We start from the raw sequence: 25,071 nt of genomic DNA, 5'->3' as shown, positions 1-25,071 counted from the left end.
AAATCAGATACATTCATGTTTATTTGTGTCACTTTTTGTAAGAGGATAATATTTGCTTATGGTTCTTATATGAATTGCTCCACTGCAGCTAGTTTTAAAAGGGGTGTAATTCTATTAATGTTCGGGGCAGGAAATGTGAATTACTTAACTAACTTCTTTTGTAATCTATTTTGTTACTTCAAGTCATCAGGTCACTCCTTTCCTGTGTCTTCCGCAGTACCGTATTCGTGACTTTGACTATATTTTATTTTGATTGTTTCATTCAAGTTGGTTTTCTCGATTACTTTAGTACGACTACGTGTTCCGATGTCACCTCGCACGATATATAAAGGTGACGAGAGGATCATACTGACAGTCTGTTCAAACTCCTAGTCTGTTACTACACATGTATGTATACCGGTTTGGAATTTTTCACCTGTTCTGTATTTACATAATAACTATCACTTTCCAACGTTGGCCGTGGTTTGCTCAAACGAAGATTTTAGTTTGCTGTACTATGATTCGTGACTTGCTTCGTTTCCTTACTCGCGTGTGTTGGTTCTGTTCGCTGGATTCTACCCGATCACAATATTATTGCACTTGGCCCCCGTGGCATTAAGCGGAAACGTCTACTGACGTTATAGTAAAGTACAGTGAGACTACAGAAAGCTAGAGTTGTAAAACCATCGTAGGCTACCATGGACTACAATAAGTAAGCCTGACTACGATAATTTTCGTAGTATTTTGGGTCAGTTAAGATCCTATCCACATTACCTTTACTCTGGGTGTGTTTGTAGGGAAGCAGCCTACTCACGCCATATAAGATTCATGTGGTTTGCACTGTGTGCATACCTAGTCCGCTGTAACTACCTACGACGTCACGAATGTTGAACAATACCTTAAAAATAAAGTAAATAATCTGAAAAGTTGATAACATTTAAGGAATGATGCTAAAACGATAATGTGTTAAGTTTCAGTTTAGTAACTTTTACACTTTTCGAAATTTAGACGTTTTACGTAAAAACCATCGGCGCAACAGGAAGCAGATTGAAACTTCAAAATTTATATTCGGATTCCTGTTTCATTGTAATTTAATGGAAACAGCATGCTGGATCTCACAAAGTAATATTTTGGCTGAAATTCATGATATTCAGTTTTTGTGTCGTGAAAGTTCGGAAGCAAGATAGATTAAGTAAGTGATTAGATAAAGCTAGGATGTTCACATTTATGTAGAATGGAGATACGCTATGATAAGAAAGATGTACGAAGTTTCAAAAAGGTAGCCAAAAAACTATAGCTGTAGCGTCTCTCCAAAGGGCAAGTACAGAGCTCATCTTTTGCGTGCAGTACAACTAAAACTATTCTCTCGCTAAAAGTATTTAACCTAGTCACGCGTTCTCGCTTGGCACGCCCGGGTTTCCGGGTTCGATTCCCAGCGGAGTCAGGGATTTTCTCTGCCTCGTGATAACTGGGTGTTGTGTGATGCCCTTAGGTTAGTTAGGTTTAAGTAGTTCTAAGTTCTAGGGGACTGATGACCATTGATGTTAAGTCCCATAATGTTCAGAGCCATTTAACCTAATCACATTAGAATTTTATTATAGATATTTACCTGTGTTTGAGTGCACAATTAAATCGAGAGCTTCATTGACCTTCAGCGAATGAAGCACTTAATTATTTAGTAAATTGAAGTGGTGTTTTGCTAGCCCAGAGCTAGTCAGTAAGGCAAATGTTGTCGGCTGCGCCTTTGGCGGTCCGCACCGCGGCCATATAAATAAGAGTGTGCGAGCTAGAGTAAGGCCCCAGTTTTCTTGTAGATTCGTATCAGCGTGCATTCCGTGTCGGAAGCCGCGTCGCGTTTGTGCAGTTGCCAGGAACAGCCTTGGATATCGTATTATTTAACTCGGTATGCACATAACAAGTTCGCAGTAGGGAGAAGGGTTAGTAACGGAACGACTCCAGTGATTTATTCTCAGTCTGCGTATGTCGTATATTCACGTGTCGCCGCAGGACAGACCTTCTATCATTACTAGCGTGGCGTTTCATGAGTATTAACATCAAATTTTGGCGAGCATTCACTCGGAAGAGCTGTGATAGTACAATAGCTGATATGGGTAATCTTTGTCTGGAATTTTACGCTTTATCGTTTTCAGAATATAGTGAAAAATGCTTAATAGTAAACTGCATTTTCTATGAATATCAGACATCATCCTAAATCCTCAGAGTAATGAACTTCAATAATCAATAATTTATTTCTCCATCAGAGTAGGCACAGTGAACTCTAATTACAGGCATGACGTTTTTGCTAATCACTTTCTGGTTGCCAAAATTGTAGTTATAGAGCCTGGGTTTAGAACGGCAATACAAATAACAGAAATAATAACTTTACTTTCCACCCGCCACCCCACATATGGCGCATCGGCCGGGAAAAAGACTGTTAAACTGAGTGAAAGTGATTTTAATTATTCGGATTCGTGAGTGAAACGCGATACGCAACTGAACAATAGGACAGTGATGAACAGTGTTACGTGTGCACATTGACGACGTAATTGCGTTAACGATGCCTTGGATTTCAACGCATCTGGATTGATAAAGCTGGCGCTGAACCTAGCTGTGCCGCCGGTATCGCAAGAAGCTAGTCTCGGCCCACTGTAGTCGTCAGTTGCGGTCGGAGCCGCGCCTGCTGTTGCTGCCCACACACACTGATACACACACACACACACACACACACACACACACACATACACACAGCAGCAGCCGTTGAGGTGGCGTCTGCTGTTCAACGCGCCGCGTCGCATCAGTAATCGTTACGCCGGGCCGGCATCGCCATATGTCATACAGAATGAACTAAGATAAGTGAAAAGCTGTTCAACTTTTTACTAACCTTTGCTAAAAAACTGCCAGCGATAGAACCGCTAAAGGAATTTGAGGTTAAAATTAAATCAGAACCAATGTCTGATGAAGAAAGTGCGAATGCAAACAACGGTTCAAATGTAAATCTGCTTGAAAATAGTGATGTTAAAGTGAAATCCGTACCATTGTCTCATGACAATAATGTGAAAAGAGGCAATGATTCAGTAATAGAAACTCCTGTAGTAAAGCAGAAATCAGAGATTCTTAATTTACTGGATGATAGTTTTTCTGATGATTTAAAAATTAAAAGGTCATCAAAGGTGGTAATGTTCAAAAAGGAGAAGTTGGATATTACAGATTTATCAGACGTTTCATTTAGTTTTGATAATTCTGGTATTGGGTCTAGTTTTACGTCACCTGACTGTGATAAGAAACCAGCAAATGAGCAACCCAAAGATACTGGGGCAATTGATTTAAATGTAATATTGCAGGAAATATCAGCCAGCCAAACAAATATGAATAAACGGTTTGAGGCTATGAACAATAAATTATAATCCAATAAAGCAGAATTAGAAACTTCCTTCAAGGCTAGCTACAAGAAGTTGAAAAAAGATTTAAAAGCAGAACTCAAAGCAGATATGGACAGTTTATATTATAAGATTGATTCCAACCATGCTGACACTAAGAAAAAGGTTGCTCAACAATTATCTGAGATGCATAAAAAGGTAAAGTTCGAAGTTGTCGAGGTTCGCAAAGACTTCCAAAAGGAAGATGCGACACAGGAGCCAAATTTAACAGAAAAGATAGAGGCGGAATCTGAACTGTACTCATATAGATTTAAAGTTGAAAATGTAAAAGTGAACATATGTCAAGCAGAGATAGAAGCACTTAAGACTGATACTACTCATGTTGTGCAAAGAGTAGGTAATGTTGAAATGAAAGGAGAAACTATTAGCACTAACATTGCCAAAATTGAGAGTAAAGTAGCTTCAGTAGCTTCTGGTAATTGTAGTGTACAAGCTGTAGTTGCAAACGCCGCTTTTATAGGGTGTCGACAGTTCTTTCGGTACGATCCAGACAAAACTACCCATCCGCTAGATTTCTGGAACGATGTTGAAATTGTGTCTCCATCAGTTTGGTCTGAACGCGAGAAAATTTCATTTATGAGAAGTCATATAGCCGGTGATGCAATGCGTTGGTCAGCTGATGTCACGTTGAAGTGTAGCACATTAGAGGAATTTAAGACAGCTTTCATTAATGAATACTGATCTATTCATAAGCAGAATGAGATGTTGAGAGAATTTTGGCGTGCGAAATGCTTCAATGCAAGTAGGGAATCTATCAAAGAGTTTGCCAGGTCCTGCATTTCACGTCTGTCACATTTGACGGAAAAGCTGAAACCACAAATCATAATACTAGATCTTGAAGCTAAATTGCCGTAGTATTGGCTAACTAGTATCATATCCGCCCCTAGAGACAATCTTGACAGTTTCATTGAATATCTGGAACGTGTACAGTGTGTTGCTGCCAATGAGGATAATAGAAGTAGTAATAGCACTAATAGTAATTTTAAGAATGAACAGAATGGCAATGTAACCAACCGAACATTAGGTGTTCGCCAACCTAAGAAAGGTAGGAAATGGAGAAATAATAACCATAACCAACAATGGCAACCTGATGATAGTAACTTTGTTCGTAACGAAAATGTGCAGGTAAACAACAGTGTTGAAAGCTATACTGTTCCAGTTGACTATAACGGCAATAAGGGAAGCAGTAGTTGGCAGTGGCAGGAAAACTAGTTCCCAGTAATTACTGCGATTGGTAAGACAGATCAAAATACTCAAACCGAGCATTTGAATGATGAGTCCGTAGCATCCCATGATACAGCATAAGTATTAAACCACTCACAGTAATTAATTGATACCGTGTTAGAGACGCTTTCTTAGTGGGAAGTGCAAGAGAAAGCGCAGCAACGTAATGTTAGGGAAGAGCTACAAAGTACTGAATTGTCAGGTGAAGAAGTAGAAGAAATTCACGCTAATATCTACGATCAGAATGATGTGCTCTTATCTAAAGTGCCTGCGCAGGGTGTTGACACTGTGCTGATAGATTTAGGGCAGGAGGTAAATGAAAATGTAGAGGGTAGCCTGTTGTGGGTCGATAAACCCAGTGGCTGTGACCAGTTGTCACTTGAGAAAGAATCCGACGATAATCTTGAAAGTGGTTCAGCTGTAACAAGTGTTATGCCCAGTTTGGAGGCGCAGAGTCGCTCCAACCACAATAATTTGGGTCACGTTCAACAAACTAAATGTAATGAAGCCGTGCGGTGCTTTGATTTGAAATTAGTAGACCGACGGGAGAAGGCAGCTGAAAATGTGGTTGAGGAAACCCCTACACACCTTGACCTAAATGTAATGAAGACAGATGTCGATCACTTTAGCTGGAGACAAATCCAAAAGGAACTGTTGGATGAGTTTGAGGAACCACCTGTACAACCTAGAATAACCCACCCTATAATACTAGTAAATATATTAGGTATCAATGTACGTTGTCTCTTAAATAGTGGCAGTGAGGCGAGTGCGTTACCTCAGTTTTCTTTGATGCCTTACCTGGTAAAGATAAGCTTACAGTAAGAGGGTATCCGGACTGAGAATAATTGGTGCTACTGGCAAGGTGTCAGAAACGGCAAAGCAAGAAGCTTTGCTGCCCTTTAATGTTAATGGTAATGAAATTGATCCTCCATGCTTAATAGTAAACAATCTCAGTATCGACATTCTAATTGGCATAGATTTCTTGTCAAAGTATCAGGGTGTTGTTGACTTTAAAAGAAGCCGGTTAAAAATTGTCTTCCCAATAACCGGAGTAATTTTTATTGACAAACACATAGTAACTAATGATGAGACTTGGGAGCTGCCTATATGAGTTTTGAAAATTAGAAGGTATTGCGACGAAGATGTTGATCTTAGTAAAGGTAGGTTGAACACTGCAGAACCAGAAATAAGGAAATTCATGTTCGTAAACAAAGGGCCTTTCAGGATTATAGGAAAACCGCATGCAAATGCGTATAGACTGCAGTACCCGAAGAGTAAAAAAGTATTGTTGTTGTTGTTGTTGTCTTCAGTCCTGAGACTGGTTTGATGCAGCTCTCCATGCTACTCTATCCTGTGCAAGCTTTTTCATCTCCCAGTACCTACTGCAACCTACATCCTTCTGAATCTGCTTAGTGTATTCATCTCTTGGTCTCCCTCTACGATTTTTACCCTCCACGCTGCCCTCCAATACTAAATTGGTGATCCCTTGATGCCTCAGAACATGTCCTACCAACCGATCCCTTCTTCTGGTCAAGTTGTGCCACAAACTTCTCTTCTTCCCAATCCTATTCAATACTTCCTCATTAGTTATGTGATCTACCCATCTAATCTTCAGCATTCTTCTGTAGCACCACATTTCGAAAGCTTCTATTCTCTTCTTGTCCAAACTATTTATCGTCCATGTTTCACTTCCATACATGGCTACACTCCATACAAATACTTTCAGAAATGACTTCCTGACACTTAAATCAATACTGGATGTTAACAAATTTCTCTTCTTCAGAAACGCTTTCCTACATTTTATATCCTCTCTACTTCGACCATCATCAGTTATTTTGCTCCCCAAATAGCAAAACTCCTTTACTACTTTAAGTGCCTCATTTCCTAATCTAATCCCCTCAGCATCACCCGACTTAATTCGACTACATTCCATTATCCTTGTTTTGCTTTTGTTAATGTTCATCTTATATCCTCCTTTCAAGACACTGTCCATTCCATTCAACTGCTCTTCCAAGTCCTTTGCTGCCTCTGACAGAATTACAATGTCATCGGCGAACCTCAAAGTTTTTATTTCTTCTCCATGAATTTTAGTACCTACTCCGAATTTTTCTTTTGTTTCCTTTACTGCTTGCTCAATATACAGATCGAACAACATCGGGGAGGGGCTACAACCCTGTCTTACTCCCTTCCCAACCACTGCTTCCCTTTCATGTCCCTCGACTCTTATAACTGCCATCTGGTTTCTGTACAAATTGTAAATAGCCTTTCGCTCCCTGTATTTTACCCCTGCCACCTTTAGAATTTGAAAGAGAGTATTCCAGTCAACATTGTCAAAAGCTTTCTCTAAGTCTACAAATGCTAGAAACGTAGGTTTGCCTTTCCTTAATCTTTCTTCTAAGATAAGTCGTAAGGTCAGCATGGCCTCACGTGTTCCAGTGTTTCTACGGAATCCAAACTGATCTTCCCCGAGGTTGGCTTCTACTAGTTTTTCCATTCGTCTGTAAAGAATTCGTGTTAGTATTTTGCAGCTGTGACTTATTAAGCTGATAGTTCGGTAATTTTCACATCTGTCAACACCTGCTTTCTTTGGGATTGGAATTATTATATTCTTCTTGAAGTCTGAGGGTATTTCGTCTGTTTCATACATCTTGCTCACCAGATGGTAGAGTTTTGTCAGGACTGGCTCTCCCACGGCCGTCAGTAGTTCCAATGGAATATTGTCTACTGCGGGGGCCTTGTTTCGACTCAGGTCTTTCAGTGCTCTGTCAAACTCTTCACGCAGTATCATATCTTCCGTTTCATCTTCATCTACATCCTCTTCCATTTCCATAATATTGTCCTCAAGTACATCGCCCTTGTATAGACCCTCTATATACTCCTTCCACCTTTCTGCTTTCCCTTATTTGCTTAGAACTGGGTTTCCATCTGAGCTCTTGATATTCATACAAGTCGTTCTCTTATCTCCAAAGGTCTCTTTAATTTTCCTGTAGGCGGTATCTATCTTACCCCTAGTGAGATAGGCCTCTACATTCTTACATTTGTCCTCTAGCCATCCCTGCTTAGCCATTTTGCACTTCCTGTCGATCTCATTTTTGAGACGTTTGTATTCCTTTTTGCCTGTTTCACTTACTGCATTTTTATATTTTCTCCTTTCATCAATTAAATTCAATATTTCTTCTGTTACCCAAGGATTTCTACTAGCCCTCGTCTTTTTACCTATTTGATCCTCTGCTGCCTTCACTACTTCATCCCTCAAAGCTATCCATTCTTCTTCTACTGTATTTATTTCCCCCATTCCTGTCAATTGCTCCCTTATGCTCTCCCTGAATCTCTGTACAACCTCTGGTTCTTTTAGTTTATCCAGGTCCCATCTCCTTAAATTCCCACCTTTTTGCAGTTTCTTCAGTTTTAATCTACAGGTCATAACCAATAGATTGTGGTCAGAGTCCACATCTGCCCCTGGAAATGTCTTACAATTTAAAACTTGGTTCCTAAATCTCTGTCTTACCATTATATAATCTATCTGATACCTTTTAGTATCTCCAGGGTTCTTCCATGTATACAACCTTCTTTCATGATTCTTAAACCAAGTGTTAGTTATGATTATGTTGTGCTCTGTGCAAAATTCGACCAGGCGGCTTCCTCTTTCATTTCTGTCCCCCAATCCATATTCACCTACTATGTTTCCTTCTCGCCCTTTTCCTACACTCGAATTCCAGTCACCCATGACTATTAAATTTTCGTCTCCCTTCACAATCTGAATAATTTCTTTTATTTCATCATACATTTCTTCAATTTCTTCGTCATCTGCAGAGCTAGTTGGCATATAAACTTGTACTACTGTAGTAGGCGTGGGCTTCGTATCTATCTTGGCCACAATAATGCGTTCACTATGCTGTTTGTAGTAGCTTACCCGCATTCCTATATTCCTATTCATTATTAAACCTACTCCTGCATTACCCCTATTTGATTTTGTGTTTATAACCCCGTAGTCACCTGACCAGAAGTCTTGTTCCTCCAGCCACCGAACTTCACTAATTCCCACTATATCTAACTTCAACCTATCCATTTCCCTTTTTAAATTTTCTAACCTACCTGCCCGATTAAAGGATCTGACATTCCACGCTCCGATCCGTAGAACGCCAGTTTTCTTTCTCCTGATAACGACATCCTCTTGAGTAGTCCCCGCCCGGAGATCCGAATGGGGGACTATTTTACCTCCGGAATATTTTACCCAAGAGGACGCCATCACCATGTAATCATACAGTAAAGCCGCATGCCCTCGGGAAAAATTACGGCTGTAGTTTCCCCTTGCTTTCAGCCGTTCGCAGTACCAGCACAGCAAGGCCGTTTTGGTTATTGTTACAAGGCCAGATCAGTCAATCATCCAGACTGTTGCCCTTGCAACTACTGAAAAGGCTGCTGCCCCTCTTCAGGAACCACACGTTTGTCTGGCCTCTCAACAGATACCCCTCCGTTGTGGTTGCACCTACGGTACGGCTATCTGTATCGCTGAGGCACGCAAGCCTCCCCACCAACGGCAAGGTCCATGGTTCATGGGGGGAAAAAGTATTAGGTCTCAGAAACATGATCGACCTAAAGAAATATATAGGTAGTGAATGAATTCTGTAGGGAGGAGGTTGTTCTGTAACGTCTACACAGTGTGGTAGCTGCGCAGTCCCAGCTGTATGAGATCTTCTTTCCCCACGCAAGCCTCCCCACCAACGGCAAGGTCCATGGTTCATGGGGGGAAAAAGTATTAGGTCTCAGAAACATGATCGACCTAAAGAAATATATAGGTAGTGAATGAATTCTGTAGGGAGGAGGTTGTTCTGTAACGTCTACACAGTGTGGTAGCTGCGCAGTCCCAGCTGTATGAGATCTTCTTTCCCCATTTCAGGTCTCACTCATTCATCTTTCCTATCCCAAAGATTTCGATTTCTTCTCCCCATAATAAATTATGCAAATGTTGCTAGTAACAAACCACGAGTTCGGTAACCATTCTATCCATTGATTAGTGAAGAAACTACTGGATGTGACAAACCTAACAATGACAAGTAAACAATAGAGAGGTATGAAGTAATGAAGACGTAAATGTATCTGAGTAGCAAGTATGTATTTATATGTTTTAGGAAGAGCCTTGATAATATTATAAGTAGAAAGTGTTGTTTTGTTGGAAATGGTTCCACAGTAAATTAAAAAGGTTCAAATAAGTTTTTAAACAGAAGCTGAAGTGGCGATGAGACCTATTGTCTGCATTAGCGCTAAATAGTAAATAGTGGAAGCGATTACTTAATGTTATGGAATATATGCAGATAAGTTTTAACGATGAACTCACCTTGTATAGCAAGGAATGGCAATAATAATGGAATTGAACAGTGTCTGTGGTTAAGACGTGAAGGATATGTCCTTGAAGTATTTATGAGGTTGGGGCTGGCCATTATTTTGGTGTAGTGTGTGCTAGGACACGCCTACACGTATTAAGGTTATGAGTTGGAGGCGTGAATGCGTCCGTAGGTGCCCTTATGTTAGATGAGACAAAGCCGCTTATGGTGTCCTATAGGTTTAAGCATTTTAGCATAGCGCATATTCATGATTACTTAATGTACTTTTAGTGGTAGTCGAGAGAGACTACCTGTGGTTTAAGCATCCGATCCAGTGGAAATGGATTGCCATGTCAGCAAACTGATCAGTTGCAATTCACCATAGAAATGAAAACAATGTGCTATCCTGTGCTTTAAACTGTTAATGCCGTGAGTATTACATAAGTACATACAGTAGCGCCGGCCGGTGTGACCGTGCGGTTCTAGGCGCTTCAGTCTGGAACCGTGTGACCGCTATGGTCGCATGTTCGAATACTGCCTGGGGCATGGATGTGTGTGATGTCTTTAAGTTAGTTAGGTTTAAGTAGTTCTAGGGGACTGACGACCTCAGATGTTAAGTCCCATAGTGCTCAGAGCCATTTGAAGCATACAGTAGCAACTTAATTGAATAACATAGCTGCAGGCATGGTATCATTAATAGCTCAGCATAATTAAACTTCAATGAAATGTGGAACTGACGTAGCAGCGAAAGACCAAGAAGTTAGTTTAGTAATTGGCTAAATATAGTGTGTTCTGAACACTCAGCAATTGTACTCCTATTACCACAAGTTACTCAAATGTACAGAGAAGCTAAGAATGACAACTAATAATTAAGTATAATCATACCGTCTCTATAAATGAGATAGTTGACGATGAGTCAGCCAGTAAATAAATACAGATGTGTCAGGAATGTACCGAGCAATGGTTTTGCGTTCTGGCCCAGAATTAATAATTTGATATTTAAAGATTTCATGATTGTATGCCTTGGGCATAGAATTTTCTTTAGTACATGATTAACGGCGTATTGAGCCATTTGTTTACCTTTAATTACGCTAAAGTAGCCATGAGATTGAAATATAAAACCGTTCTGTTAACTTTGTTTCAGAAACGAGTTGAGAGGTACACCGTATATATCCCCATTTCATTGTGACCCTTCCTTAGTAATTAAATCAACGGAGTCTCAGACACTCTTTTCGTTTGTTCTACAGGACAAACCAGATAACAGCAGACTGGTAGCTGCGTGAAAGTGTGGAGTGACTTGGACACAACTCACAGTGACACTTCCCCTTTCCCCGTTGTAGTAGAGAGTGGACATGAAGGACGCACACCATACCAACTTCCCTCTTCTACCCTTGTAAATCAAAATGTAGAACACCAGCCAAGGCGGCTGCAACAACGTATCAACGTATGTAAAAGTGGAAGTGATATCATTCGTGAAATTCTCTTTTAGATGTAGAAAAGACTCCTAAGATTCCATTATTTATTTATGTAACAAGAATAGCCATGTCAATTTCTTTGTACCAATGTATGTAAAAACATATACAGACAATTTAATAGGTCTAAGATTTTCACCTAATTAAGTGAAACTTCAGCCAGATATTTTCATAAAATTTCTTGTTTATATGTTTATGTATTTGAGGCAATATGTATGCCAAATTATTTCACTGATTTTCGGAACTACTAAAAATTTTGAGTGAATTTCTAGGCAGTATCAGGCCGTCTGTATAATACATGTTTCATGATTAATTTAATATTCAAGCCATTAGTGCCATGAATTTTGCAGACTTGCAATTTACGTATGTTATAGACGTTCTTATCAGTTTTGCAATTCTACTTAAGAGGCAGTGAACATGCCAGCGATCTAGATGATTGAACTAGATAATACGTTTTCTTTTAATATATCTAAATGTTTAAATTTCAAATTTTCCATTTCCATAGGGAGTTAAGCTGTACTCTTGCTTCCCTTTTTTGTAATCAATTTTTTTTAATTGACGTTAAAAAAATTAAGTAGAGGGTATGTAGGGAAGCAGCACACTCACGCCATATATAAAATTCATATGCTCTCCATTGTGTGCCAACCGAGTTCACTGTAACTAGCTATGACGTCACGAATGTTGCACAATACGTTAAAAATAAAGTACATAATCTGAAAAGTTGATGGCATGTTAGGAATGATGCTAAAATGATAATGTGTTTAGTTTCAGTTTAGTAACTTTTGCAGTTTTGGAAATTTGGACATTTTACGTAAAAATCGTTGGCGCAACAGGAAGGACCTAGATCCTTCAAAATTTATATTCGCATTCCTTTTACATTGTAATTTAATGGAAACAGCACGCTGGATCTAACAAAGTAATATTATAGGTTGAAATTCGTGATTTTCTGTTTTTGTGTTGTGAAAGTTCGGAAGGGAGATAGATTAAGAAAGTGATTAGATAAAGCTAGGATGTTTACATTTAGGCAGAATAGAGATACGCTATAATAACAAAGATGTGAGAAGTTTCAAAAAGGTAGCTATAAAATTATAGCTGTAGCGTCTCTCCAAAGGGCAAGTACAGAGCTCATCTATTGCGTGCAGTACAACTAAAATAATTCTCTCGAAAAAACTATTTAACCTAGCCACATTAGAATTTGTTATAGATATTTACTGTGTGCTGAGTGCACAATTAAATCTGGAGCTTCATTGGCCTTCAGTGAATGGAGCAATTAATTATTTAGTAAAGTGAAGTGGTGTTTTGCTAGCCCAATGGCTAGCCGGTAAGGCAAATGTTGTCGACTGCGCCTTTGGCGGTCCGCACCGCGGCTATATAAATAAAAGCGTGCAAGCTACAGTAAGGCCCCAGTTCTCTTCTAGATCCGTATCAGCGTGCACTCCGTGTCGGAAGCCGCGTCGCGTTTGTGCAGTTGCCAGGAACAGCCTTGGGTGTATTATTTAACTCGGTATGCACATAACTAGTTTGCATTGGGGTGAAGGGTCAGTAACGGAACGACTCCAGTGATTTATTCTCAGTTTGCGTATGTCGTATATTCACGTGTCGCCTCAGGACAGACCTTCTATCATTACTAGCGTGGCGTTTCATGAGTATTAACATCAAATTTTGTGCGAGCATTCACTTTGAACATTTACATCGATAACAGTTATTGAACAGTTCCGTTATCTAGGGATAATACGATATGCGCAATAGACTCTAAACAGCTCTGATAGTACAATAGCTGATATGGGTAATCATATGTCTGGAATTTTACACTTTATTGTTTTCAGAATATAGTGAAAAATGCTTGATAGTAAACTGCATTTTCTATGAATATCAGACATCATCCTAAATCCTCAGAGTAATGAACTTCAATAATCAATAATTTATTTCTCCATCAGAGTGGGCACAGTGAACTGTAATTACAGGCATCATGTTTTTGCTTATCACTTTCTGGTTGCCAACATTGTAGTTAGAGAGCCAGTGCTGAGAACGGCAGTACTAATAACAGAAATAATAACTTTAATTTCCACCCGCCGCCCCACATGTTTCATACATGCGGGCATTACTTCATAACGATCTCTCTCTTTGCGTATGTGATTAGTGCCTTACTAGATTCCCCTAAATGTCAGGAATGGGGAACTGTGTTATATAGTTATCTTCTCATTTGTTACTTAAGAATAAGCGGTACTTATAACAAAAATTAATTTATCAATGATTAATTTAAACATTATTCGAAAATTCTGAGTTTGTAACGTGAGACAGAGAGGAAACAACACAGATTTACCACAGTGTGCTGGAAACCGCTATTTCCTTAACAAAAAGGTAAAATTTACAGAAAAAGAAAACATAAAACAAAAAATGTCAAACATCGCTTCAATAGTTCGTCAATCCTATCGAAAACGTGTTTCTGTAATTAATAAGTAAGTTTCGCATAAATCAATAATAACAGGAAGTTTTTGCCTTTAATGATTGTGCAGAACGTTCTATTTAGCGCAAATTAACAATAGGAACTACATATAATTTTTCTTATTTTGAATGTAAGCTGCACTTCCATCAAAGTAATTTCTCTGGTTACTTAAAAGCGCAGAATTTACGTTATGAACTAATTTTTACCTTTGAGGATATAAAATACGCAATGGACCAACACTCAGTGGTGTGCGGTTCTATTTATGTGCAACAGAAACACCAAAAAAAAAAATGTTGACGACTCCCATTTCCTGTCTTACACATTCACTTCTGTCTCTTCACTACCAGTTCTGCCAATACTACCGGTAATCCTAACATTTTCTACATCATTTATGTAGTTTACCAAAATTATCGTATCGTAGTTTCTACAGCACACCTCTCTGTGAATGGTTTTAAGACAGCTGTGCATGTGCTACTAAGTGGTTAAGTATCTCCTCATGGAATATTACGATAAAAACTCAGGACAAGCCAACTGAACTCCCAGGTGAAATAAAATTGAGGTAGGGTGATACCTGGTGGTGGTCAAAACGTGCAGAAAGTGAGGGTGTGACTTCATGTTGTCGTGTTGTCGTCCCGGTTACAGGCTGAAATCGTGTGTCATGGTATCACTGACTACTTTATTATCTAAATAACGGAGAAATCCGGCGCTGACCGTGTATTTATTTATGTGAAGCTGTGCGTCCACGCCCGTATCTCGCTGAGTTTGGCATTCGGCTTAATGTTTATGGCGTCTCCTGAACTGTGTCGTACAATGATATAATTTTGTAGGTACGATTAGCGGAGTATTTAGATCCTGTACGCAAAATTTGTTGTGAATGGTGCAAGTACAAACGACATAATAAATTAAAACGTCATCACGATACTGCAGTTTTTCACCTATCTCATTGTTAATGACGTCGTATCTCCTGAAATATATGGCGGACAATGATATAACTTTTTAGGTACATTCAGTGGCATACTTGGATACTTTTTGCGAAGTCTATTCTGAATAGAGTTAGTAACAAAGAAGCAATAATTTTAAACATCATGCATAATAGAGCTGTTTATCAAGTGTCTCGTTGTATATGAGGTCATACCTTCGAATCTATATGTCGTACAGTGATACAATTTTGACGGATTTGCAGCATGCTGGGGTGCTGAAGGGTTAGAAACTTGCGATACAGCTTCAGAGTGATAAATAGCCAAAGTTGCAAAACAGTTTCGGGTTTTTGTTCATAACCCACTCTCATATCACCTATCCAATCAGAATAAATATTACTCCACATTACAAAAATCATAACAAACGTTATCCAAAGAAGTACAATGCAAATGATCATGAAACAGGATACAAACAGAAACTGTTTCTGTTTGTATCCTGTTTCACGACCACTTGCGTTGTATTCCTTTGGATCTTTTGGTACGTAAAGTAATATTTATTCTGATTGAATGGCTAATTTGAGAATGGGTTAATAATAAAAACCAGAAACCAGTTATCTTCAAGTAACAAAAAGAGCATTTTTGCTGATTTTGCTGTTTGTCGTACTGAGGTATTATATTACACGTATATTCAGTTGTATATGTATATGCCGTCTGCGAAATGTGTCGCGAATACAGTTCATAGTAAAGAAGTAATATACACTCCTGGAAATTGAAATAAGAACACCGTGAATTCATTGTCCCAGGAAGGGGAAACTTTATTGACACATTCCTGGGGTCAGATACATCACGTGATCACACTGACAGAACCACAGGCACATAGACACAGGCAACAGAGCACGCACAATGTCGGCACTAGTACAGTGTATATCCACCTTTCGCAGCAATGCAGGCTGCTATTCTCCCATGGAGACGATCGTAGAGATGCTGGATGTAGTCCTGTGGAACAGCTTGCCATGCCATTTCCACCTGGCGCCTCAGTTGGACCAGCGATCGTGCTGGACGTGCAGACCGCGTGAGACGACGCTTCATCCAGTCCCAAACATACTCAATGGGGGACAGATCCGGAGATCTGGCTGGCCAGGGTAGTTGACTTACACCTTCTAGAGCACGTTGGGTGGCACGGGATACATGCGGACGTGCATTGTCCTGTTGGAACAGCAAGTTCCCTTGCCGGTCTAGGAATGGTAGAACGAGGGGTTCGATGACGGTTTGGATGTACCGTGCACTATTCAGTGTCCCCTCGACGATCACCAGTGGTGTACGGTCAGTGTAGGAGATCGCTCCCCACACCATGATGCCGGGTGTTGGCCCTGTGTGCCTCGGTCATATGCAGTCCTGATTGTGACGCCCACCTGCACGGCGCCAAACACGCATACGACCATCATTGGCACCAAGGCAGAAGCGACTCTCATCGTTGAATACGACACGTCTCCATTCGTCCCTCCATTCACGCCTGTCGCGACACCACTGGAGGCGGGCTGCACGATGTTGGGGCGTGAGCGGAAGACGGCCTAACGGTGTGCGGGACCGTAGCCCAGCTTCATGGAGACGGTTGCGAATGGTCCTCGCCGATACCCCAGGAGCAACAGTGTCCCTAATTTGCTGGGAAGTGGCGGTGCGGTCCCCTACGGCACTGCGTAGGATCCTACGGTCTTGGCGTGCATCCGTGCGTCGCTGCGGTCCGGTCCCAGGTCGACGGGCACGTGCACCTTCCGCCGACCACTGGCGACAACATCGATGTACTGTGGAGAACTCACGCCCCATGTGTTGAGCAATTCGGCGGTACGTCCACCCGGCCTCCCGCGTGCCCACTATACGCCCTCACTCAAAGTCCGTCAACTGCACAGACGGTTCACGTCCACGCTGTCGCGGCATGCTACCAGTGTTAAAGACTGCGATGGAGCTCCGTATGCCACGGCAAACTGGCTGACACTGACGGCGGCGGTGCACAAATGCTGCGCAGCTAGCGCCATTCAACGGCCAACACCGCGGTTCCTGGTGTGTCCGCTGTGCCGTGCGTGTGATCATTGCTTGTACAGCCCTCTCGCAGTGTCCGGAGCAAGTATGGTGGGTCTGACACACCGGTGTCAATGTGTTCTTTTTTCCATTTCCAGGAGTGTATTATATCATCAGGCGGCACTTTGTCTGCATGAACAGCGCAAAAGTAGTAAGTAATATACATTTTTCCTTTCTTCATTTTGTAGAGGTTATCAGCTAAGATAAATTTTATATAAGTTGGAACTTATGTATAAAGTATATTGCAAGACAGTTAGTGCTCTCATTATCAAACACTGGATTAATAAATTGTGGGAATTTACATGTCGGGGGTTACGTTTCTTTCTCACCTACACTCCCACCCCTTTAATAAGTAGGTGGTTCTTACGCCCACAGCGATTGTTACCAGGCAGTAAGGTTTATGTTTACTAACATTGGTTGTAATCGGCACACTGATTTAGGGGAGATGTGGAACATCAATACACACACACACACACACACACACACACACACACACACACACACACACATACTTACACCCGTTTTTATAATATGTAGGGATACTGCTCCAGGCGCAGATTCTTGAGAGTCCGCTTTAGACGACTGCCCGTTTGGGTACTGGTGTCGTCGGTACTGTTCCCTTTATACTTTCATCGTCTCTTATTAGCTTTCACTTACGCCACTTTTTTAGTGATAGGCGGTTCGACATTGGGTCTGCTTACCAGTGGCGGAAAATCTTTGTGACCTAGTGTTTCAGATTTCTGTTGAATTCCGGATCGACTTTATTGAACTACATCAGATGCTTGTTTTTTAGCTACGAGCCCTGCTAAGGTTGGTTTCTTCCGTAGGTACAAAGAGCTTTTTTAAACTAAAACCGTTTTAGGGCACTTTTGACTAAAGTGACTGTTTTATTACATACATGTATTACACACGTAGAGACCTGACCTGCGTGTGAAACCAGCACCCTGTACCCTGCAGCCATGATTTTTATCTGCATTTTTACGGACAACATACCACCAAAATATTGCATATTATATTGGCCGGACCAGTGTTAAATTTTCATGTTTTCAACTTCACCATACTTTCTTAGTATTCCTTTCAGATAGCAGTTTTCTACTTCAGGGGGACATTTACTCACGAACAATTTTATAAAAAGGATCTCTACTGAAAAGAGAAACAGTACTTACAGTTCCCTCATCAGGATGTAATTCAATACCGCCTCAGTGTTTCATCGATAACTTGTCCAATAACATAGGATTCAGCAGTTTTAAAAATAAATTTTGCTGTTCTAGGTCATAATAAGCTGCGTGAACTTCATTGCTTAGGATTTATACTACGTCTGATATCCAGTCGTGTACTTCCTGGTGTGGACTTGTCGAATCTAAATTCCAAAGCATTTTCTTAGAAATATGTTAGACATCTTGCTTACGTTCCAAAGGTGTTAACAGCTAATTTACATTCAATAAGACAGTGAACTGAACAACAATATCAGACATAGTCGATGCGTGGACGTAGATGACACAAAACTAGTCAACAACTGAAGAATCCGGAGTACACAACAAGTTCGCACACAAGCTCGAGTCAGTCGGAACTGAACGACCTCTCGTCCGTATATAAAATGCATGCTAGTTAAACGTGGCTTATGGTGAGACTTACACCACTGTCATGAAAGACTGGGGGATCTTCTTGCTGGAGCAAGAACCCACTAGCTGTTCTATTCGATGGGTCGGTTCTATTCGATGGGTTGGTTGGCTTCATTGTGTTGGAGTGAATGGTGTGAGATACGTCATACCCGGGCAGTTGGATTCACCGACCTCAGATTATTGTTCCGTGTCTCCTGCTACTCCTCCTCCAAGAGATCCATGACTCTTTGGCTCAACAGCGAGATGACAGCCTGCATTGGAATGATATGTAGAGCTGTACTGAGTTCTGTGCAGGCTGCTACGTCCGCTAGCTGATGTCTCCGAATTCCTAAAAGTCCAGGTACCCAGCAAAATGGTACCTACTTCCCGTGCTGCCTAAGGAGCAGCAGTTTCACCTGCATCTATTGGACCATTTTCTCTTCCGAGGATGCTTGTAGGGTATTATGGTAATCGGAGTAGATGAGAAATTTCTTACTTCCAAAAGACGCAGCTCCAGCTCCATTGCCTTCACGAATTCATACAGCACAGTACTAAGAACTGTTAACCGACCGGGGAGTCGACACCTGAAGACATAGACTATGAAAACTGCTGAGTAACCAAGAGACGAACCTTATTTTTATCCCACTTCATATACTTCAGTTAAATTGTGGATCTTATTTAGAATGTTACAAGAAACAAAGAAAATGATTTGCAGTGTACTTTTTCTGAACATGGCCAACTCTAAAACAATTCAGTTTCTATTAAAAAGCTAAGGGGAGTTCATACACAAGTCTTGGCATAAATCACCAATATCTGCCGAACCCATTCCTGAAAGAAATTCTTTACACGACTCCCAAAAGGTCTGGTTACTAGAAGTCTGATGTTAAATGTTGTCTGGAGAGGTGGCTGAGCAATGGTGTGGTGCACAGGCGACAGGAGAAAGGAATGTAGGTTATTTGTCTGTCGATTCATGAGTCCCAGCCTGATGCGAAGTGCCTGCTCTCCAGCGTCGGCAACTGCAATTGAAACGGCATGGTTGCTAAATTCTTCATTGGTCAGCCTAGTTGCCTCACAGTGAACGCCAATCAGTATTTTTAATTACGAATCTGTCGCTGACCCACACACCATACATCCTGTCAAGCCGGGGTCTCAGTTCAGGCTAATTAAAAACGAAGTGTGAACAAGTAAAAAGAACACATAAATGAATATAGCGCCACAGGAAATATGGTCTAAGTTGGGAGAGAGTCTAAGGTAGAGTGTCTACATTTTTAGCAGTTAAGTCGCATAGTGCTCAGAGCCATTTGAACCATTTTGTATCAATTACTCTTTGAACATAACTACCATTAACTAGCAAAGACAGTGCAATAAAAATGTTGTACAACACAGTACATCGGACAAGGTGAGATGTTCACAAACTACTGCCTTAAATATTCACATAACTGATAAAATTTACTTCATATGTGTATTCAATTACTTTCGGAGTTACAGATGAATAATAGAAACTGAAAACTAAGTTAGCTATACCCTCACTCCAAGGCCCCATAAATACATTATGTTGTGATACACGCAGGAACATTTTGGTATCTTACACTACTGTGAAACACTCTTCAATAACACCAATATTTATGGAAATAAATAGATTGGTAAATCTACAGAGTATCCTGTTTCGGCCTATACTTTACGCCAGTTAAATTAATGTTATCTTTTAATTTGGTACATGATGAAGACAGAAAGTGACGTTCCCCGCAATTCGGTTATCGGCTATACGCACGTATTATACTGAAACGTGAGCTTGAATTCTGAGAACTTAAATCTTTGAATTAACATACCGTTTGCAAATGTTTTGGGTGTGCAGGTAAAAGTACTGGTACAGCATTTTCTTGGAGCCGTACTGTTGAAAGAGAAGTTCAGTGAATGTCCTCCTCTCGAAAATGATGAGAATCTATGGAGTTCCATTTAGACGCACACCAATTCTTCCTCCTCACGGCATTCTCCCACAGAAATTTCCGACTAAATCTTTAGGAAATCTAAAATCATAAAAGGGGAAAAAACGCTATAATACAAGTAAAGATGTTGTACACGTTCGTTCACAATGAAGTTGTAAAATCACACTTAGCGCGACACCTTACACATGAAATGTTATTCCTTCGATTTCGCCTCACAGTCAGACCGCTTCGTACACCTGAACACCGCACAAGTCAGCATAATAGCTCAAAGTCATTCCAAAAACGAGCGACAAGTCTGCTACACTCGGCTTCACTTAGCTTCGCAGCTGTGACGTCACGGCGTCTCCGTTTATTCTTACCTCCATGGTTTACATTATCAACATAAACCGGTATTGGGAAAGGTGTTTATGAAATTCGGTTTTGGGAGCACATGTAAACGGGGTGTATGTTGGCTCTGTTGTTTCCCTAAAGGAACATATAAAACTAACTTAATAAAAATTTGTTGTTATCGATATTAACTAATATAAGATTAATTTTATGTTTCATCTTGCTGGTAATGTTTTCAATTGGCTATACATATTGTCATTTATTGCTATGTATTAATATTGGATTGACAAACTTAAATTTCTGGCTTATATCTGAATATCGTAACAGTCCTTGGAGTAAGTGTCTTCGACTGAGATATCTGTGACGCTAAGAATTTTGATGTCACATCCAGTGGGCGTAAGATGTGGCTAGTCAGGGTCGGGATTTAGACTACGGATATGTTTGGAGGGGGGTGATGGGCGGGACTTGTTCCAGGTGAAATCCTGGCGCTAAGGGCACCTGCTGCTGGAGATTGTGGTGAGACAATGGAAAAGAGAACATCTCTCTCTCTCACTCTCTCTGCTTGCCGCCTCCTACCGCGTAACATGTTAATAGGCGAGTTATTCGTCCTCCTACTACTGGCATTGAGAAGAGCTGAATTTGATACATGTGGTGAGTGCAGGTCGGTGGGACGAGAGCTTCACGCTAGTTCCCCGGGCGTGTGCAGGTGCAGAAACGAGCAGTGTCACTGGAAATGGGTTAATCCCAACGCCTTTGTGCAGAAAACGTTACAAGAAATGACGGAGTGTCAGACAAATCTTAAAGATGGCTCAGTTACAGTTCTTTGAGATTCGACAATAACTAACATCGAATGTTAATGCAAATCTGCATACATATGAGAGCTCAGAAAAATGAGGAGCATCCAACATTTCTATGTCCTTAAAACTACAACTGTTAAATTTCACACGAAATAAACATTTCCACAATGAACTTCTGAATTAACAACTTTTAATCACTTCATGTGATTTCAACAAACAGTACCGCAGATGAAAGCATTGCACTATAGCTATCGTCTGTGAAAGCGACATATGTATAAAATATTTGATAATGCTGATTTATCAAAGTATGTTGGTACATTATATTATTCTGGTACAGTGCATTCTAATAATAATCCAATTAAAATAAAATGAAGTAAAGGCAACAATTATAATATTTGATAAAAGTAAGTTTGATATTTATTTTTCATAAAAATGGCAGTAAATTTCGAGTCCAAATGAAGCTTCTAAAGAAAAAGGGGTCAAGATTTTATTTAACAATTTACAGAAAACCAGTGTAGTATCTTTGGATGAATGATGTCCACCAATTAATCCAATGATTAAAAATAACCCATAGAGAAAAATTAGATTGAAATAAACACCATTACAATGAAAAAGTTAAAACAGAAAACTGTTAACAAATAAATTCAATGTTTTTATCATTAAAACTCAAAGGTGTTCCTTATCTAAACTGATTTTTCATTAATTTACCTTACAAGTTCAGGAAATTAGAAACTCATGGAAAACCATTAGTTGAACATCTCAGAGCAAAATATTACTATGCTCCACTTTTGTGTTTCTGAGAAAAATGCATTTCATAGTTTCAAAAATTTCTTTAAGTCAGATTTCGTACCTTTACTTGTGTATGTTTATGTTAGTTATACATGTTTTGATTTTGTAAAATGCCATATATATCTGAAAAACCTGATGCAGATGGCAATTAAAATAATGGGTGCATGATTAATGGTGACTTAGCACTTTCTTGCCTCAGACCTTGGCTTAATATGTCAGTAAGGAATTATATTTATTAATTATTATGAATTGTGTACAAAATAATTGGTAACATAAAAAAATTGTTCAAATGCGTGTGAAATCTTATGGGACTTAAGTGCTAAGGTTCTCAGTCCCTAAGCTTACACACTACTTAACCTAAATTATCCTAAGTACAGACACACACACCTATGCCTGAGTGAGAACTCGAACCTCCACCAGGACCAGTCGTAACATATAACAAAATTGAGTTTTAATGTGATATATGTGTCCCCCCTCAGGGAACACCACCTTAACATAGCAGCACTATCCATGCAGACGAGGAGTTTTGTGTACTCTGAATACAGAGGGCTATGCTGGCGGCAGCTTAGCTACCAGCAGAATCACCCATGCCGGACAGGCCAAAGAGGAAGAGCCAGATGAAGTGTTTCCAACAACGACCTGACTCCTATCCTATCCTATCCTATCCTAAACCTCTCCTTTTTCCTTACCACTATGAAACCATTGTCAGGGATATGGCGAAGTCCGTAATGGCAGCTACATTGGAGAAGAACATCTTTGGTACTGTGCAGCTTGTGGAGGAGGAACCCTTTCCCTCCTAAGGGCAAATGAGGAGTGGAACCACTGCTTCGTGGGGATCTTCAAAGGCTGAGGGAGTAAACACTGAAAGAAAATCCTCAGATCCATTAGGCTTAGCAGGCCAGCAGATGATAAGAAGTTGTCATTCCTTTCAATCAAACAACGAGCCTCAGACTGAAACTACCTAATGTAGACAGCACTTCTTGTTCCCCTGGAACGAATGACAGCTCTTCACAGCCTGAAGAAAATCTAAGGAACGCATGAAGATACACTAAACAAGAACAGAACACTAGAACCCTACAAAAAGACAAAAACCAGTTGAGAGTGGGAACATTAAATGAACTAACCTCGACGTGAAAGACTGAAGAGTTTGTAGAGATGATGTTGAGGAGAAAGAATCATAACCTTGGACTGAGTGACACCAAGTGGAAGGGGAAAAACTCCAAATTGCTGAGAGGTTGGTACAAATTGTACTGGCAGCGTCACAATAAAGAGGAGAAAAGTGGGGTGGTGTTTGTGTTTCACAAAGATATTGACCCAGTTACACATGTGAGCTTCGTAAGTGAAAGGATAACTAGAGCAAGGGTGAACTTGGGAAAGAGTAGTTTTACTATACTCCAAGTATACACACCTCAGCAAGGGTGCAGTGAGGAAGAGAAAACAAAATTCCTTGAAGAACTGGAAGACCAAGTAAGAGAGGATAACTTTATGATAACTGGGGATCTGAATGCTCAGATCGGCATGGACAGAAATGGATATGAAGAGGTGATGGGCCCTTTTGGATACGGAAAACGAAATGTTGAGGGTGAAGAAATTCTAAATCTGTGCATAAGGAATCCTCTTTTACTGTAGAATACATTCTTCAAGAAACAAGATAGCCATACTGTTACTAGATATGGCTGTGATGGCATATTTAGGCTACATATTAATGGACAAATAAATTGGAGGAAAAGTAAGGGACACTAAAGTCATACTAAGTGAGCACTTGGATAGCGACCACATGTTACTAGTAGCTGATCTAAATTACAAAATGAAAAGTCTGGATACTGTACAATGAATGCCAAAAATAAAGGTGTGGAAGTTTAAAGAAGAAGTAAATAAGAAAACTTTCCAAAATCTAGTAGCACGAAAATTGCCAAAAACTGAAAGGGATTCTATAGAGGAAGAGTGGAACCTATTTAAAATGGCAATAATTAACAGTGCTGTACAGATATGCGGCAAACAAAGGGTAAAGTGAAAGACAAAGAAACCAGTCAGTGGAACGATGGAGTAACAGATGCAATTAAAAAATGTAATTGGCAAAGAAAAACATGGAGTTAGAAGAAAGAAATCAGAACCAGGGTCTGGAAACAAAATATGAATGCAAGGTGACAACACTGGAGAAGGAATACCAACAAAAGAAACTACAAGCAAAGATAATTGTGAAAGAAGATATGGAGAAGACTTGGGAAATATTCAGCCAGAAACTAGAGTAGGATAGCAAAGGGAACCAAAAACTGCTTTATAGGTTAATGAAAGGTAAAAGATCTGATAGAAAAGACATAAAAGAGATCGGAACAGAGGATGGTGATATTATAAGGGACATGGAATGTGTCAGAGAAGAGATGAAGAATTATTTTGAAATCTTGCAGTATGGGGAAGTTGCACAAGAAAGTGACACCAAAGTCATTGAACTCGAGGAAGAGCAGGATCCAATCTCCTGCGTTGATACTGAGAATTCCCTGAAACAGATGAAGAGTGGGAAGGTGGCTGGACAAGATGAGATTAGAGCAGGTATGATTAAAGTCGCAGGAATCCATGGAATACAATGGTTACACCACATGCTGGTGCTGATATGGAAAGAAAGAAAAGTGTCTGACAAATGGAAAAAAGGAACTACACTCCTGGAAATTGAAATAAGAACACCGTGAATTCATTGTCCCAGGAAGGGGAAACGTTATTGACACAATCCTGGGGTCA

At 40.2% G+C, this 25,071-nt stretch overlaps 1 protein-coding gene across 1 annotated transcript; it reads left to right on the top strand.

Moving 5' to 3' along the window:
• The first annotated feature begins 23,490 nt into the window (after positions 1–23,490).
• Positions 23,491–23,964, top strand: LOC124722169. The gene has a single exon (XM_047247370.1). The coding sequence runs from the start codon at positions 23,491–23,493 to the stop codon at positions 23,962–23,964; it is 474 nt and encodes a 157-aa protein (XP_047103326.1).
• The last annotated feature ends 1,107 nt before the right edge of the window (positions 23,965–25,071 follow it).

This window comes from Schistocerca piceifrons, chromosome X (assembly GCF_021461385.2).
Source record: "Schistocerca piceifrons isolate TAMUIC-IGC-003096 chromosome X, iqSchPice1.1, whole genome shotgun sequence".
In the NCBI taxonomy this organism is placed as follows: Eukaryota; Metazoa; Arthropoda; class Insecta; order Orthoptera; family Acrididae; genus Schistocerca; species Schistocerca piceifrons.
Note: the sequence above shows the minus strand (reverse complement) of the source record. Positions and strands in the feature narration are given on the sequence as shown.

Excerpts from the sequence above, each read along its gene's own strand:
- LOC124722169 (XM_047247370.1), top strand. The coding sequence starts at position 23,491 with ATGATGTTGAGGAGAAAGAATCATAACCTTGGACTGAGTGACACCAAG.